This window comes from Epithele typhae (genome assembly GCF_022376455.1).
Source record: "Epithele typhae strain CBS 203.58 chromosome Unknown BXZ73scaffold_4, whole genome shotgun sequence".
In the NCBI taxonomy this organism is placed as follows: domain Eukaryota; kingdom Fungi; phylum Basidiomycota; class Agaricomycetes; order Polyporales; family Epitheliaceae; genus Epithele; species Epithele typhae.
The window spans coordinates 315,760-331,314 of NW_025954195.1; the positions used below are offsets into that span (position 1 = coordinate 315,760).

The 15,555-nt window shown below is 58.7% G+C and overlaps 7 protein-coding genes across 7 annotated transcripts; 3 read left to right on the plus strand and 4 right to left on the minus strand.

Annotated features, from left to right (window-relative positions):
- Positions 1-2,310: 2,310 nt before the first annotated feature.
- On the minus strand, positions 2,311-2,648 carry BXZ73DRAFT_40591 (uncharacterized protein; the record flags this gene model as incomplete). Its single annotated transcript, XM_048018606.1, has 2 exons — positions 2,311-2,370; positions 2,454-2,648. Coding segments are annotated over 2 exons (255 nt in total), but the record flags the coding sequence as incomplete, so codon positions are not given.
- A 141-nt stretch (positions 2,649-2,789) lies between these two features.
- Positions 2,790-5,085, plus strand: BXZ73DRAFT_87504 (P-loop containing nucleoside triphosphate hydrolase protein; the record flags this gene model as incomplete). Its single annotated transcript, XM_048024593.1, has 10 exons — positions 2,790-2,882; positions 3,090-3,093; positions 3,258-3,743; positions 3,796-3,907; positions 3,967-4,112; positions 4,173-4,243; positions 4,294-4,384; positions 4,443-4,567; positions 4,626-4,805; positions 4,855-5,085. 10 exons carry the CDS (start codon positions 2,790-2,792, stop codon positions 5,083-5,085), a joined length of 1,539 nt encoding a protein of 512 aa, XP_047881909.1.
- A 364-nt stretch (positions 5,086-5,449) lies between these two features.
- BXZ73DRAFT_74129 (uncharacterized protein) lies at positions 5,450-6,046 on the plus strand (the record flags this gene model as incomplete). The annotated part of the gene is made up of 1 exon (XM_048021987.1): positions 5,450-6,046. The coding sequence occupies one exon, from the start codon at positions 5,450-5,452 to the stop codon at positions 6,044-6,046; it is 597 nt and encodes a 198-aa protein (XP_047881910.1).
- Positions 6,047-6,660: 614 nt separating this feature from the next.
- Positions 6,661-7,184, minus strand: BXZ73DRAFT_97145 (uncharacterized protein; the record flags this gene model as incomplete). The annotated part of the gene is made up of 3 exons (XM_048027269.1): positions 6,661-6,957; positions 7,009-7,086; positions 7,152-7,184. The coding sequence occupies 3 exons, from the start codon at positions 7,182-7,184 to the stop codon at positions 6,661-6,663; spliced, it is 408 nt and encodes a 135-aa protein (XP_047881911.1).
- Positions 7,185-7,715: 531 nt separating this feature from the next.
- On the plus strand, positions 7,716-8,246 carry BXZ73DRAFT_97146 (uncharacterized protein; the record flags this gene model as incomplete). Its single annotated transcript, XM_048027270.1, has 1 exon — positions 7,716-8,246. The coding sequence occupies one exon, from the start codon at positions 7,716-7,718 to the stop codon at positions 8,244-8,246; it is 531 nt and encodes a 176-aa protein (XP_047881912.1).
- A 1,317-nt stretch (positions 8,247-9,563) lies between these two features.
- Positions 9,564-11,374, minus strand: BXZ73DRAFT_97147 (uncharacterized protein; the record flags this gene model as incomplete). The annotated part of the gene is made up of 14 exons (XM_048027271.1): positions 9,564-9,654; positions 9,720-9,905; positions 9,972-9,991; positions 10,053-10,062; positions 10,139-10,151; positions 10,210-10,234; positions 10,291-10,433; positions 10,498-10,676; positions 10,730-10,782; positions 10,833-10,865; positions 10,919-10,946; positions 10,999-11,060; positions 11,159-11,274; positions 11,332-11,374. 14 exons carry the CDS (start codon positions 11,372-11,374, stop codon positions 9,564-9,566), a joined length of 1,002 nt encoding a protein of 333 aa, XP_047881913.1.
- A 1,305-nt stretch (positions 11,375-12,679) lies between these two features.
- BXZ73DRAFT_87505 (ribosome biogenesis protein ERB1) lies at positions 12,680-15,424 on the minus strand (the record flags this gene model as incomplete). The annotated part of the gene is made up of 13 exons (XM_048024594.1): positions 12,680-12,733; positions 12,781-12,943; positions 13,181-13,368; positions 13,449-13,576; positions 13,639-13,725; positions 13,758-13,878; positions 13,942-13,963; positions 14,002-14,114; positions 14,147-14,400; positions 14,436-14,577; positions 14,630-14,855; positions 14,904-15,052; positions 15,122-15,424. The coding sequence occupies 13 exons, from the start codon at positions 15,422-15,424 to the stop codon at positions 12,680-12,682; spliced, it is 1,950 nt and encodes a 649-aa protein (XP_047881914.1).
- Positions 15,425-15,555: the final 131 nt, after the last annotated feature.

Here is a 15,555-nt window from a genome sequence, read left to right on the forward strand (position 1 = left end):
GCATCCAGAATGTAGTTAGCGCGGTCGTAGTAAATATATCGGGCTCTTGTCATTCCTCACCGTCGGCGTGGGCACCAGATGTTGGAGTGCTTGCTCTGGTTTCGAAGCGTATTGCGCGCGTGCCACATTTTGACGACCTGTAGAACTTCCCGTGTTCCGCACTTTCGCTCCTGTACGTTTCCGATCTCGATCGAGAGAAGGTATAGAGGTCGCGCCGACGAACAGAAGCGCTCTGCGGCGCATCTAAATCCTGAACCTTACTACACAGCCTCGCGGCCGCATCTTGTGGCAGCCTACGGATGATCTTGTGTGCCACCACATTCGGAACGGAGAGAGCAGACCTTTGGTGCAGCCACGCAGCTGCGGGTATTCACGAGGAGGGGATGATATCGCGGGTTGGGCCGCGAGGCGGCGCCGGTCTGGTGATCCTTTGGCGAGACCCAGTGCAGTCGTTCGAGTGCCTCGCGATCGCGCGCGAGTGCTTGCGGCGCCGCGACTCGAGTCTCGGAGGCGTCGGGGTGCTCGGGTGCTCGGATGCCGGTGCGGTGGGAGCTCACGAGACCGGACGGAGCACGACGGTGCGCGGAAAGCATTCGTTCGGGCGCGGACGTGGTTGGCTGCTTGGCTTGCGCAGGGCCGCGACAGAGCGTCGTTGGACCCTGGGAACGGGAGCGGGACGACAGGGCCCGGGGTGCGCGAGTACCAGTGCCGGAGGGACCGACGAGCTTCCAGGCCAACGTGACTCTGGCGCGTCGAATATCCAGCATGGTGGCTTTGAATGCCCGTCAAATCCGCCGGCGCAGGTGAGCGGTGCGGGGATGCCATGTCAACTGAGCTATACTGCGTGTGCCGTATGTCCTTCCATAGTGGACTCCTACTGCGGTGTGGACGTGCGTGCTAAGACCCATGGAAGTTCGAGGTGACCCAATGTAGTCATCAAGGAGAAGAGACAGGAACAGCTTGCGTGGCGAGGAGCGGAGATCATAGGAGTGCGAGTGCAGGGCAGCTCCTGAACGGAAACAGCCGAGGCTGTGCTCGATATCAGTTTGCTATCATAGAACTCAAATGTCACTCACCGGACGTTGTGCAGTCCGAGTCACGGTCGATCTGGGACAACCGTGGTTACAGGCGCCGCTGTAAGCTGCATTTGTAATGCCATCCCCAGGATTGAGCGACATTGACAGATGTGATATCTGCACCTTCGATTTTGGCGCGCACGAAGGTTTGAACGCATGGGGGCTCCTGGAACAGAAGGGGCCGGCAGAATCTCCGCGGGATGCAAACATAGCGCAGCCGCCAGCGGCAAGAGGAGAAAGAAACAGCAGAGCGGTAAGTTTGGCGAGACCACGGGCACTGCGGAGATACGAAGGGCGAACCCCGGGCATATCCCCTCGACGCACATGGCTTGCTTCCTCGCCGGATGCTTACACACTTGGGAGCTTCGGGCCAGCAGGCCAAGGCTTGGGAGACGGGAAGCCTGAGGCCTGCTGCTACTTCTGTGGAGGGCTTATGACGCAAGATCGCGCCGCCATACCGGGATGGGATTCCCTCGGAAGAGAGCGAAGGCCGCTGAGAGAAGACACAGCGCACGGAAGGACGGGTCGCCGGGGAGGAGGAAATGACAGATAGGCGGGGTGCGGCTGGGAGGGATCTTCTGCGCATTGACGTGACGGTGGTGGGGGGAGAAGACACCTTTGGGGATACTGCGGGGCACGGACTGGATCCAATCGCGCGATGACTCAGGAGACCCCCCGACGGTAGCATATGAGCGTGACTGCGAGGAGGGAATGAATGGGTCCAGACACTCGGCGGGTGTGACTGCCAGCACTGTCTTGATGGGGTCCAGACTGCGAGCGACGATGAGGGCGGCAGGTTGCGGCGACCGCCGTCGGAGTTCATCTGGAGAATTTGCTCAGCAGGACAGCTCGCAGCGTTACGTACCGCACGGAAAAGGAAACGCCATGAACCCCATAATGGTAACCTGTTCGGAGGAGTAGGAGATTGCAATTTCCGAGCATTCAAAGGCACACATCTGTTGGTCACGTTATAGTGCTTCGTCAAAGCGAGCTGGAGCCGCTAGCGTCATTTATGCCTACAAGTTAATCAATGATCAGGCGGTGATTCTGGTCCATGGAGGGTAGCGAGGGAACCTGGGAGAATCAGCTGCGTGTGGATCGCAGATGCGTTCACACCGATGGGTTATGAGGGGTGCAGCGATACAGAAACAGACATACGCGCTACATGAAGCCGGTAACTGATACAATGCAAACATGCGGCCTTGAAGATAACAGATGAGCAAGGGCCGCTCAGTCATTTGTCTGAATGCCCGAGAGATTGGCCGGGTAGTACGTGATCCCGTATACGCTGCTTCTGTGAACAGAAAGCCGCACAGAGATCAGAAGACGGCGTTCAACCAGGGCACGACAGCGCGGGGCGGTCGTCACAGTACTCACAAGAACCTTCAATTCGGGGAAGCCGTTTTCGACTTTGCGGTCCCATACGAGTATCGGGGCTTTGTCATCCAGATATAACCAGACGCGAAATCGCCCAGCGGTCTCGTCACTTCGCAGTGGCATGAGGTTGATCGCCTTGATCGCAGGGGCGGGAAAGGTCAAGAAAAGTTCGGTGGACACCCACGTCGCTCGATGTAGCCTGATGGTTGTCTGCTTCAATAACGTAGCGGTTTCCTGCTATATTTCACGCACCACCGACACTGAGAAACAAATTGTCAGGAAAGTGGACACACTCAGAAGGGGTGGACATTCACCCTGTCACAAAATTCAATCGTGATGCTGGGTTTGATGGCTTGCGAAGGTGGCGCAAAGGTGGCAGTATCCATTGGGTTGTTCCCCATGTTGCCGTCTATGTCGGCCATAGTCCTAGTGCGTGTGGTGATGAGAGACAGGAGTCCACAGACCGTTGGGTGGCAAGTATTATGTGATGTCAGCAAAACGGTCACGTGGACGAGACGCGCCATCGTGCCACAACCATCCAGTCCCCACCGCCGCTTTCTGCTTCTCCACCTCCCTCCATCACCACATCACAGGGCCTCGCACAGCGTGTGAAGCTCTTTACCAAAAACCGCGAAGACAGGTGGGCGGACTCGACTCGTGCCTAGGCTGATTCGATACCGGGGCGATATTGGGGCGAAACTAATTCTGATGGTGTGTAGTCGTGCGATCAACGACATTCCATGAACATGGACCCACAATCGCCCTAGCGCACAGCGGTGCATCGACTATCTGGCCTGTGCATAGTGAGTCCACTAAGGATCACGCACAGCAGAGTACTGACACGCTCACCAGTCGAAGTGCGCGTACGAGCCAACGCCACTTCGCGATTTGACACGATCCGGAACGCCGTAAACTCGTATCTGACCACCGCCCTCTCCGACATTTATCTCCCTTCCGTCATCGGTGGATGGGAAGATGTACCTCTGCTAGCCTCGTCGATTGAGCGGATACATGCGTCTGAAAGCGCGTGTCCGGCATCCTTCTTGCCCATCGACCAAACGTCTCTTCAAATTCACGTTTATCAGCCCACGGAAGCCGACGCTTTCGAAGAGCTCACTAGTGGCAGCGGTAGAGGAGAAGACGAACAAATAATGGCCGCGTCGTCATGCGAACTCCCAAGCATGCTTTGGGAAGGCCTGTGGGACAGTCTCATATACTCCGACAACATCAAGTCCAAATTACTTGATTACATCCATGCAACGCTAGTTTTCAGCGATGCGAATGTAGATTGTAAATATGGACTCCTGGCGGGCTCATTTCTTGACTGATCTGTTCATTTCAGTCAACGTTGTGTCGTGGAATCGCGTGGTACTGCTCCATGGGCCACCCGGTACGGGCAAGACTTCACTCTGCCGCGCTCTGGCACAGAAGCTCTCTATCCGGCTTTCTCACAGGTGATGGCATATCTCCCCCAACGGTGGACCGCGAATATCTGATCGATAGTATCATCTAGATACTCTCATTCGCGATTGCTCGAAATCAACTCGCACTCGTTGTTCTCGAAGTGGTTCTCGGAGTCGGGAAAGCTCGTTCAAAAGCTTTTCAGTAGCATCATGGAGATGGTAGAAGATGACGAGACATTCGTCATTGTTCTCATTGGTGAGCACCATCCTCTTGCAGCTGAAAACTCGCATTACCCGTCTCATGGGTTCGATTCAGATGAGGTGGAATCCCTGACGGCGGCACGGGCGGGTGCAATGGCTGGAACAGAACCATCGGATGCGTTGCGGGTAAAGTAACCTCTGGTTCCAACGCTTGGCTGGAATTGACCTGGAACTAGGTAGTGAATGCGCTTCTGACTCAACTGGACAAACTGAAGCATAAGAAAAACTGCTTGGTCATGTCTACAAGCAACCTCGCCTCCGCAATTGGTAAGCGGCCAATGCCATCCGCTGCTGCACTTCTCAATGCTCACCTCCTCACTTGCAGACTCCGCTTTTGTTGACCGTGCTGATATTGTTCAATACGTCGATTTGCCACCACGTCAGGCGATCTATGAGATTCTACGCTCGTGTCTTGTCGAGCTGATCAAGAGAAGAATTGTCGGAGACGTGGTACGTTCTTTCGGGTATGTCGGTAATCGTCTCACCAATGCTGAGAGCGAGCATATAGGATATCCCGGATTACCCACAAGCAGAAATAAACGAACGGACGGCCGAGTTCTCTAATCTCAGCCTGCAGTCACCCGGAAATCCGGCCATGGGCACCCCTTCGCAGATCGAGGCGCATGACACCCGCGAGAGGTCAAGGCTGGCATCTATCCGACTGATGAGACTCGCACAGGCTTGCAGGGTGCGTGCTCAGTTCGAGACTGGATGGGCATAGGCTGACTGTAGTCCAGGAGCAAGAGATGTCCGGTCGTTCTCTGCGGCGACTTCCTGTCCTTGCACATGCCAGGTACATCGGTGCCGTTCCTTTTGTGACGCCCCGCACGCATGTCAACGGTGCATCAAAGTCGAGGAATGCGGCGGCAAACACTCATGGAGCGGCAGCAGACGTTGAGATGTGGTTAGATGCAATGGAACGCGTCGTGCAGTCGCAGGCGACTGAGCGGACCCGTATGCAGAAGTGAAGGGAAATCGGTAATTTTGATGTCGTGAAGCTGTTGCATTCTGACAACCGTGAACGTACAATGTAGCTCTACCATTCTCATGCAATTGTCCATCCGTTGTACACATAATATACGCGTTCGATTTGTAGTCTGCCAGTCCAGGTGTGATGCTTTTGTCCGACTGCTATTCGCCTGGTAAATGTTCCCATACTGCTTACCCCTGGGATATTATCGCAGGTGACATGGATGAAGTGGCATAGAATTTCTGGTTCGCTGTCGCTCTTGAGCGTCATATGAACTGGAAAGTGAGCGAGTTAGCGCCCCAAGTCCTTGACAGCACGAGAAGGTTGCCACGTGATCGCGCATTTCCTTGCTCTCGTTCACCATGTCGAGCATTGCTGCCAGCACTCTGCGGTCCTCTCTCCGGCGAGGAGCACCACGGGCTCGCCTCTCCTCCACACAGATCCCACCTCTTTCTGCCTCTACGTCTGATGCTGCCCCCTCATCGTCTCCCTCCTCGGACCCTGCTCCCGAACCTGCAGAGCTAATGCCCCAGCTCGTCCCCAAGGTCGACTTTACTCTCCCGGACGACAAGATGCGCGTCCTCGTCGACCTCTATCACGATTCCCGGACGTGGATCACGCGCGAAAACCTCTCCTCCCGGATCGACGCCGCCTTCATCCATTCCCGGAGGGACAACCCGGACCTGACGCGCTCGCCGGAGCGGCCGCTCATCACGCTCGCACACGACCTCACGCGCATGCAGCGGCAGCCCAAGTTCGCGCCTCCGTACGAGGACAAGGGCAACAAGTCGGCGGCAGCGACGGCGTGGAGCGAGCGGCGGTCGCCGCGCGAGGAGGCGGTCCTGCGCGCGCTGTATGGCACGCACTCGCGCGGGCGGCCGACGTTCGAGGCCCTGGTGGACGAGTACGAGGGTATGAAGAAGGAGGTCGAGGAGGAGAAGGCGGCGCCGGGCGCGTAGGGCGTTGGGTGAGTCTATGGTTTTGCATTGTGGTGGAGGACGCGTGCTGACACGACGGCTGTAGGATACATTCTAGAGTACATTTTGTTCTAATGCTATGGGCTACGGCTGCTGCTACTCTTCTCCTGCTTGCTGCGATGGAGCCCCAACGTATTGCTTCAACCCGAGGGCTTCGGGTAGCTTCTCTTCGGCTGGTCCCAAAAGTCTGCCTCGTCGCCCCCTCGCTCTTGTGAAGGCTGAGCACCGCGACATATCCACCGTGATCCTGAACTTCCGCGACATATCCGGCGGCCGGGTACACCTGGCGAATCTCGCTGTCAGCCGTCATCCCGCCTCGCCTCGCCTCATTTCAACGTACGGTTTACGAGGTGCTTACGACGATGCACAGGTCCGCCCTCTCCACCAGCTTGTCGAGCCTTTCCATCTGCCACGACCGTTTCCCAAACCACACCACCCCGGGCGGGTGAGAGCCCCGGAGCGGTGCACCGTCGCAGGTCTTTCTTGGCGACACTGGGCTCGGGTGCGTCGTGCTCGTACATGTCCTCGTTGCCCTTGAGCGTGGCCCACATGGGCGACGCGAGCGAGAACTCGTGGTGTCCGCGCGCGCGGGACGTTCACACGACGTCGAACAGGCGGTCGTGCATCTCGACGGGCGCGAGCGAGGTCGCGGTCAAGCTTTTTGCAGCGCACGCGGTGGCGGTGGCCTCCGTGGCGAGCAAAGGATACTCCTCGGCGACGAGGTGCATCACGCACGGCTGAGGCTGTCGACGTTCTGAGTGGGACGGGTGCACCGAACCCGGTTCGTCTTCGTCTTCGTCCCATTCTCGCTTCCAGACACTGGGGTCTGGAGGCAAACCAACGGAAACCATCTCTGAGTCGTGTGGGAAGCGGTCGCATCGTTTGTGGAATGCCTGCGCGCAAAACCAGTTGTGAGTATAGAGGACGGTATATACCACCTCTACTTTCTTCGCCTTGAAAGTTGCTGTTGGCTTTGGAAGGAGCCAGAGCCATGTTGATGTGAAAGTGGAGGACACAGAAATCTGTTGAAAACGCGGATGATGAAGGGTCAGGATTTCTATTACGGGTCGCCGTGGGCTTGCTAGACGACGAAAGCGGACCCGGCCGCGACACGCCCCATGAGGATGGGGGGAACAACCGACGACGTTGCGGAAGGGCAGGGCGTCCCGGGAAGGCGTCGACACGGGGTGGGGATGGTATGTACAACAGCAGAGCGGTGAGAAGAAGACGAAGAAGGGGGGAATGTTCGGCATTGAGCGCACTCAGACATTGTGAGCTCGGCTAACAGGAAACAAATAGGATGTAGGTGCATGGCAATAATGTACAGAATACGATGCAGCGCTGCTTGCGGACGGCATGGAAGGATTGATTCAATGACTCCGACTCCGACTGCTTCAAGCGGGTTTCCCGCTCTGTGCACGTGCCTTTCCTCTTTCGGACGCCTCGGAGCCGGGTCGCACAACTTTTCGTACCACGCCCTCTTTCTCTATTCGCCCCTCTTGCTTCTGCACCACCACCACCACCACCACCACCACCACCACAGCGAAGGCCAAGGCCCTCACTCGCAACTTCCACCGTCGTTTTCACCTCGCCCTCGAGCCTAACAATCCACCCATCGCCATCTTCCCACAACAATACCAACACCACCCCGATGGCCAAATCTACCCGCTCCAAAGTCAAGCGCCATTTCCGCGCAAAGAAGCGTGAAGACAGTGTATACGCCGCCGTTGAGGCAGCCCGCCTCCACCGCCTCAACTCGAAGCTCCGTGCGCTCGTCTCACTGAGCGGCAAAGAAGACCCGGACGCAGACGCGATGGCGGCCGACAAGGAGGAGACCGTGGACGGAGAGGGCAACGCAGGTTGGTGCCGCCGCCCCGCTCTTGCTCAGGCCGTGGAGAGACAGAGGGAGCCGCGCGGGCTCCCGAATCCGCGGGCTTCGCTCTTCTTGCTCGGGCTCATGGACCCTGCGGACATGACTGCGGACGGTCTTGGGGAGCTCTGGGATGCGCTGCCTCCGTCTTCCGAGTACGCACCACATAGCGGGCCCTCACGCTCGGGTTCCCTCGGGGGCACTGTGCTGCGGCGTCCTCGATCCGTCTCCCAGTGCTCGCCCACCGGCGGGCTCGACCACCTCTTCCCCTCCTCCTCGTCTCTCTGCTCCGACGGCGGCGACGATCGTTGATGCCTCTGTTCTCTCTCCTCTCCACTACCACCAGATGCCCAGGATCCCTCCGGCGACGGCGCAGGTCTGTACCGATATCCCCTGTATCCATACCACATGGTCTCATCGTATCCAAATTTATGTTTCCCCGCGCACAGACGCCATGGCCCTCGACTCAGGCGCCGGGCCTTCCTCTGGATCCTCCTCGAAGGTCTCCACACACGGCCCACGCAATTCGCGGCGGGAGCAGTGGCGCGCGTCCAAGGGACTGACCCCACGGCCGGCCGCGCGGGGCATGAACCGCCAGGGCGGCGTCGCCGCGCGGCGGAAGGCTGGACGGTCGCAACGGAGGCGATGAGCCCCGGACGCTCCGTGCGTCGTCGCGTTCGCGTGCGCCGGCGTTGTCAAAACTCTCGTTCGAGAGACCGTCCATGCGTCATCCCTCTGGCTTTTACACCCTGCTGCTACTCAGGCCGTCATGTACCGTCTCCCTTCGACCTTGTATGCGTTCTTCCTTCGCCGCGCAGTAGCTATTACACCGACTGTATGCTGTATGTGATATGGCTCTCGGTCCCCACCTGGGATACGAACAGACAAACGTCATGAGTACTTGTTCTCAATCGAGCGACAGCATCCGTAGGGCTTGTTGATCACTGAGCGTCGTTCGGACAGACCGTGTACAGAATCATGCAGACCAAGGGGTTCAGATTTCCAGGTGTATTCGGTGATGTCTACATCATCCTGAGAATCGATAGTATGACTTGCAACCCATCGAATCGAGCCGTAATAGAGCTTCGATCTCTCCGGATCCACGAGATCAGTAGAGACCCTCAATCACAACAACGTCGCTCGGGCTTATGGCACCAGCACATCAAAACCAACGGCCAATACACACAAACCGCAAACGCAGTTGTCTAGTCACATTCCATGCCGCAGACGACGGAGGAAAAGCGCAGGAGAGCGCGCCAGCAGGGCGGTAGTTATGTACAATACACAGAGGGGGAGAGAGAGAGAGGACGGCCACCGGCTAAGCTTCGACTGCTTCGTACACGCGCGCACGTTGGGAGGGGGGAGGCCCACTCGCTTGGTTCGTGACGATTCGTGCGGTGCTTCAGCGTGATGGGCGGGCGGGCGAGCGAGCGAGCAAAGGGCGGGTCGGGCGTGGACCGCGGGCGTGTCCAAGAGCCGCAGGCTACATGGGGTGGGGGGCGGGAGCGACCGGAACAACTTGGGTGAGAAGTAGTGTACGTGAGTAATGTAAGGAGAGGTCGGAGAGGTAAGCAGAGTCTCCAGTCGTGTGCTGAGAGGGGGAGAGAGGCGTAGGGGGGCGGGGGCGGCTCATACGGCGTGGAAGGCCTTTTGTTCGGCCGACTCGTCGTGCGTCAGGGATGGCGCCTTCAGGTCGGACTTGGCGGTTGAGGGGCTCGGCCTGCAAGAGAGGACGTCTGGAGTCAGAGGACCAACTTCGAGAGGTAGGGAGACGGCGGTACGCACTCGAAGTCCTGCATGACAATGTGGTCCGTCGTGACGTGCACCTCCGGGCGCGGGGGGTAGCGGGAGGAGAAGCGCAAAGGCGGGCGGGTCGTCGCGGGCGAGAGCTGCGTCGCGCTGTGTACGTACGGGTCGTCGTTGTCATCGACGGGTCGGAGAGTAGTCACTGTTCGGCAGGCGGCCATCGCACTGTGAAAAGTGGAAGAGGCATTAATTCTGATGTACGGCGAGATAAAGATGAATTGAAATGCGTACGTCAAGACAGCGGCAGGAACCTGCGTGTGTATATATGTCAGCGACCTACTCGAGTACGAAGGGGTCGCATGCGGGACTCACAATGCAGATGCTAAGAAGGAGCGACGATTCGCGAGGTCAGTAAGTATATAGCTTTTTAGCTATGGTCGACGAGAACCCCAACTCACAGGTCCATGATTGCTGCAATGGCCAGGTCAGTCAATCGATTCGAAAACATATTCGTCGAAAGACTACTCACGAGTCAGGTTCAACACGGTCATCACCTAATTGCCACAGGATAAGACACTTGTAAACGTGCAGTCCATATGAAGACACTCACCGCAGCAGGGGCGTTTGCCGAGAACGCCACAAGGTAGCAGATCACGCCATCCTCAACGAGCAGCTCCCACAGGGTCGCACCATGATCCCGGCGCATGAGGCCGACGACGTAAAAGACGAGAAGCACGAAGTTGTAGGCCAGCGCTGCGCACCAAACCCTTTAGCACACACATACTTCTACGGCGCTGAGATCAATGAGAGCACTCACTCGTCCAGAACGTCGCCCCCAGCCACCTGAGGTGGTTCGTCGTCGCCGAGCACGCGAGCGCGGTGGGATCGTACGTCGCGGACATAACGAACATTCCGCGGACGAGCAGGGCCCAATCGCCGAGGCAGAGAGCGCCAACCAAGAGGGAAACGACGAGCTGCCGCCGCCAGAGCGCGATGCTGTTGAGGCTGGTGAGCACGAGGTCATAGACGAGGGTGATTAGAAGGCATACACTCTAAAGGCGAGGGTGGCGGATGCGCAGATGATGGAGAGGTTCCCCGTTACCTGAATACATGCGTTAGTCAACGGAGAAAGAACCGAAGGAGTCTCCATACCGAGATGAAGGTGTAAAGGCCTTGGCAGTTGATCTAATTGTCGTTCGTCAGAAGGGCTTCCGATCACTTTGGTGGATGATACCGACCGGGGATTTCACCGTGAAGGAGGCCATCCTACGGTAGCGAGTTAACCATATGATCGGGTGGGGGAAATGGTGGGACGCACAACGCAGCGACGGAGGGGACAAGACTGTACCGGCAAACGAACATGAAGACTGGAGGGAAGACCTGAGGACTGTCGAACGGGATTTAGATGAAAGAGCACGTACTCTGTCGAAAGATTAGCGCTCTGGAGCTGAGGAGGGAAGTAGATGAAAAGGACTGACCCATTCCAAGCGGAACTTGCGGCGGCCACGAAGCAAGGAGAGCTCGAAGTCGAAGGTCTGGAAGACTTCCCAAATGTACAATCCAAAGCATGCGAAGATGACATTCGTGTAGGCCACTACGCGGGGAGTGTCAGGCAAGGACGCGGTCGGAAGCGAGAAGGGAGACGACGGACCACTCTCGTGCTGGAGCTCCTTGGGGTCGCTCCAGTCAGGCATATCGGGACAGGCGGAAGGAGGAGGAGAAGGAGAAGGAGGAGACCGGGACGGTGGGGGAGGGGGCGAGGAGAGGAACCGGGGCCTGCAGCGACACGGGGTATGTTTTATGGCGCGGGCTTTACAGTGGCGCGCGCAGGTCTGGCGCGGTTACGGCAAGCGTCCGAGCGACGGGCAGCGCCCACGGGCGAGGGCTTCTTCGCGGCCGTCCTTTGTTCTCTCAGGCGGGACGCCTCTCCGCCCATCGCAACGAGTGAGGCGCCTCGGGCTCGGGGTTTGTGGCTGGCTTGCGCGCGCGGGGATCCTGAGCGTCGACGGGTGGGCGAGAAGGCGAGTGGGGAGGGAAGACGAGCGGAGGAAAGACGAGCGAGACGAGCGGGAAAGCGAGCGGAGGGAAGAGGCCCCGATCTCCCTCCCAATCACCCGATCCAGCAGCTCCTGCCTTTTCTGGCCGTCTCGAACTCGACATTGACTCGCGCCCTTCTTCCCTCTCCAGCTCCCCCGCGCACCCGCCTTTCGCCCGCGCGACGGCCTTGTGCGCGGCTGCGACCAACGACCCATCACCGGCACCTGCATCGCTCCCCGCGAGCGACGGCGCTGTCATGGCCGGCCAGCGTCCAAGTATGTACTTACATCCGTGTTTCATCGCTTGCAATCCACGTACATAACGGCAGCGCTGACGCCGCCCCAGCGTCCGTCCCGTCTGCCGTCGCGCAGCAGACTTTCGCCTTCGCGAGCCACTTCCAGCTCTGCGCGCGGGTCCGTGAGCGAAGCTTCGCTTGCTCCGCGGCCCTCGCGACTTCATAAATCTGCATCGCGTCCCGATCGCACCCCTTAGCCTGCATGGCTTACGACGCGCCCGCTGCGCGCGGCGAGCACGAGGCGGCAGCGTGCGTTTGCCATCGCGACGCTGTCAACTCGTCCGGCGACTTGCGCTTGTCCGTCTCCGGCCTGACGTCAGGCGCCCTCCGCCCTTCGACCGGACTCTGATCCCTCGTTCCGGTGGGCCCGGACCCCACCCGCGCACCGACCGTGGCTCACGGACCGTCTCTCGGGAGACTGCATGGCGCGTTCCTCCCAAGGATGCGCACCACAGGTACGCGATCCACCCATCACAAGCGCGAGGCTTCAAGCTTCAAAGCTTCATCTCCGGTGTTCTACGCGATTGGTGCGGTCACGTACATACCGAGCAAACAAATGATCGTTGCACCCGCAATATATCCCTACATGCGACGGTCCCCACCCGCCCAACCCCGTCCCGATCCGACGCACCAAGCACCGTACAGTACTACACGTGCTCCGTATGCACTAGCTGCACCACACCGCCACCTGTCCGTCCGCCCCCGCGCTCACCAGCCACGGCTGCCGCGGCACCCAGCGGACGCTAAACACCCCGAGCCCTCCCGCACCCCGTGCCCCCGGAGGATCTTGAGCGGGACGATGAGCGGGTTCGTCATCAGGTCGTTGTACACCCGCGCGTGGAAGATCTGGATCGAGCCGTCGTCCGACGACGACGCGAACAGCGGGTACGTGGGGTGGAACGCGACCGACCGCAGCGCCCGAGCGTGGTACCTGCGTGGGTAGGGAACCTCGGTCAGCTGCCCTGAGATGAGCGCAGGAGAACGGAAGAGGGGCGCGCTGCGGCGCGCCGGTGGGACGGCGATGGCGCGGGCATCAGAAAGTCAACATGTATGATACAAAGTACATTCCGATCTCAACACGGAGGTCCAAGCAGGGAAGACAGACAGGAATGGTGGTTGTGATGTATGCGCGGAAAAAGCGTGGGATAGAAGTTGCGCAATCACATACCGGAGGATCTTGTACGGCTTGTCGCTGAGCTCGAGGTCGAACCAGCACAACTTGCGGTCGTACCCACCCACGATCAGGTGGTCCCCTGATGGATGCACGTCCATCGACGAGATCCAGCGCGTGCCGGGGGTGAGCGTTTTGAGGAGCTTTTGCTCCGCGAGGTCGTACATCCGCACGTATCGCTGGGTCTGTTTCCGCCAATCACGGCCACAGATAGTTAGCGTCAGAACACAACATTAGCATGGATGTCCGAGGGACGGGGACGTACTGCGACGAAGAAGTGCGGTTTTGAGGGATGGAATAGAACGAGCTGGACCGCGCCCTTGACCTTCTTGAACGGTGCCTGCGAGTGCCGACGAGACATCTGGTGTATCCAAACCCCTGCCTGACCTTCCGCTGCGACGTCCCGATCTGTCAGCGCACCGGACATTGATAGGCAAGGGTTTCGAGACGTACACATTGAAGCGACATAATCCCCTTTCGGTGCCATACGAGCTGTTTGGGTGGCTCGGGCGATGTAGGGAGGTTCAGGGTGAGTGTAGGAGCTCTGATGATGATTGCGCAGCCGGCACCGAACTCCATTTGACTGGTGAAGCAACGGCGCGGGAGGCGGAAGGTTTGCAGGTGCCAGAACGTTTTGCGTTGCGGTCAGCACTAGGCCGGGAGATTGGGAGGATGATGAAATGGATGTGTCCTCGCTGAAGAACCGAAATCAGCGGCCTCACCCAGCACCCCCACAGAAGGCTCACTCACATAGCGACTGCGAAGAAGCTGACGTCCGTCCTTGGACACCATTCGACCGCCCAATCTTGCTCTTGAACGTCCACCTCTTCACCTCCTTCCCAACCATGACCTCCCACAGCTTCACGACTCCGCTCTCGTCGCCACTGACCGCCCATCCTCCGTCTGGGCTCACGCTCAAAGCACGCACCCGCTTGTTATGCGGACCTCCAAGCTCCTGTAGACCGGGAACGGCTTAAGGCTACTCGGGCTGGGCAGCTTCGGGATCAGGCTCTCCGGGTCGATCCGGAGCTTCACGCGCTGGACGCGCGGCGCGAGATACAGGTCGAGCTGGCGACCAAAGCGCTCCTTGATAAACCGGTCGTACGCGGGCACGAGCCGGAGCGCGCTGTACTTTTGCGGCAGGAAGTCGCGCTCGCGGTCCTCCGGCTCCGTGGCTTCCCATTGCGCGCGCTCTTCCGGCGAGGGCAGATACTCTTCTGGGGGTTGTAAGATTCGGCGTGGCCTGGTAGACGGGGTTTGGGTGCAGGGAGGGGCGCGGGCGCGCCGGAGGGCTCGTCATTCCAGACGGAGTAGAACCGAGGCTCGGTGGATGCAGTCTTCGGCTTGTTGGGCACAATACGGCCTGCGCGGATAGCACGAACGATCTTCATGACCTGTCCAGGGGCATTAGAACGCTATGCATTCAGCAGAGTCTGTGCAGCGTACCTTCTTCTTCTCCCACTTACTGGGAATCCAACGCCTCTTGGGTTCCGGTGCGGCCGAAATTGGCATAACCTCCTCCTTGCCCTTCCCAGTGAACCACTCCACAGTAGGCTCATATGGGTCATAGGCTGCATCCGGATTTTCGCCTTCCTGCAACCGTCGGATGAGGTCCAATTCCTCCGGGGTCAATGGCTTGTCCATTTGCATCTTCTTGTCGAATGCTGACGTCCTGCACCACGTTCAATGAGCAGTCCGGCGAAACAAGGATGCAGCCCACCATGCTTCAGAATCCTCGACGGTTTTCAAGAAGTTGTCCAACTCGTCTCCTCGAGCGGGGCGTAGGACCTTCTTCCCATTAATATCGTAGCCTATATGCGGTAGATCGTCGTACCAATGCATTGGAATACTTCCGACGCGATTGGGAGCCTGCGGAGGAGATGTACGCAGCGTGAGTGAGATGAGACTGCCCCCAAATGCGAGAAAAGGTATCCGTACATCTTCTGTGGACGAGTCCGAATCGTAGTCCGGCTCAATCTCCGGATATACGCGTTTGGGCTGCCCAGTGATATCCGATATGATGGTTTTCGACTGAGGGAATATTCGCAGGTCGTCGTCCGAGGCGTCTTCCGATTCCTCGTCTTCTGGGTCAAGGTCGTCCTCTTCATCGTTTTCGTCGCCTGCCTGGTAGTCTCCATCGTCCTCGTCTGTATCGCTTCGCGCATCAATCTCCGGGAATGCCTCCACTTCGCCGTCATCCGACGCGACCTCGTCTTCTTCTCCTTCATCCTCGCTACCCATCTCCAGAACGACCTCTTCAGGAAACGCCGAAGGAGGCGGGGCGGGTGCATCCTCTTCAGGCGCGGGCTTCCGTTTCTTGGTGTGCTTCTTCAGCTCTGCCGCGACCATAGCGAAGAAGAAGGGGGACGACA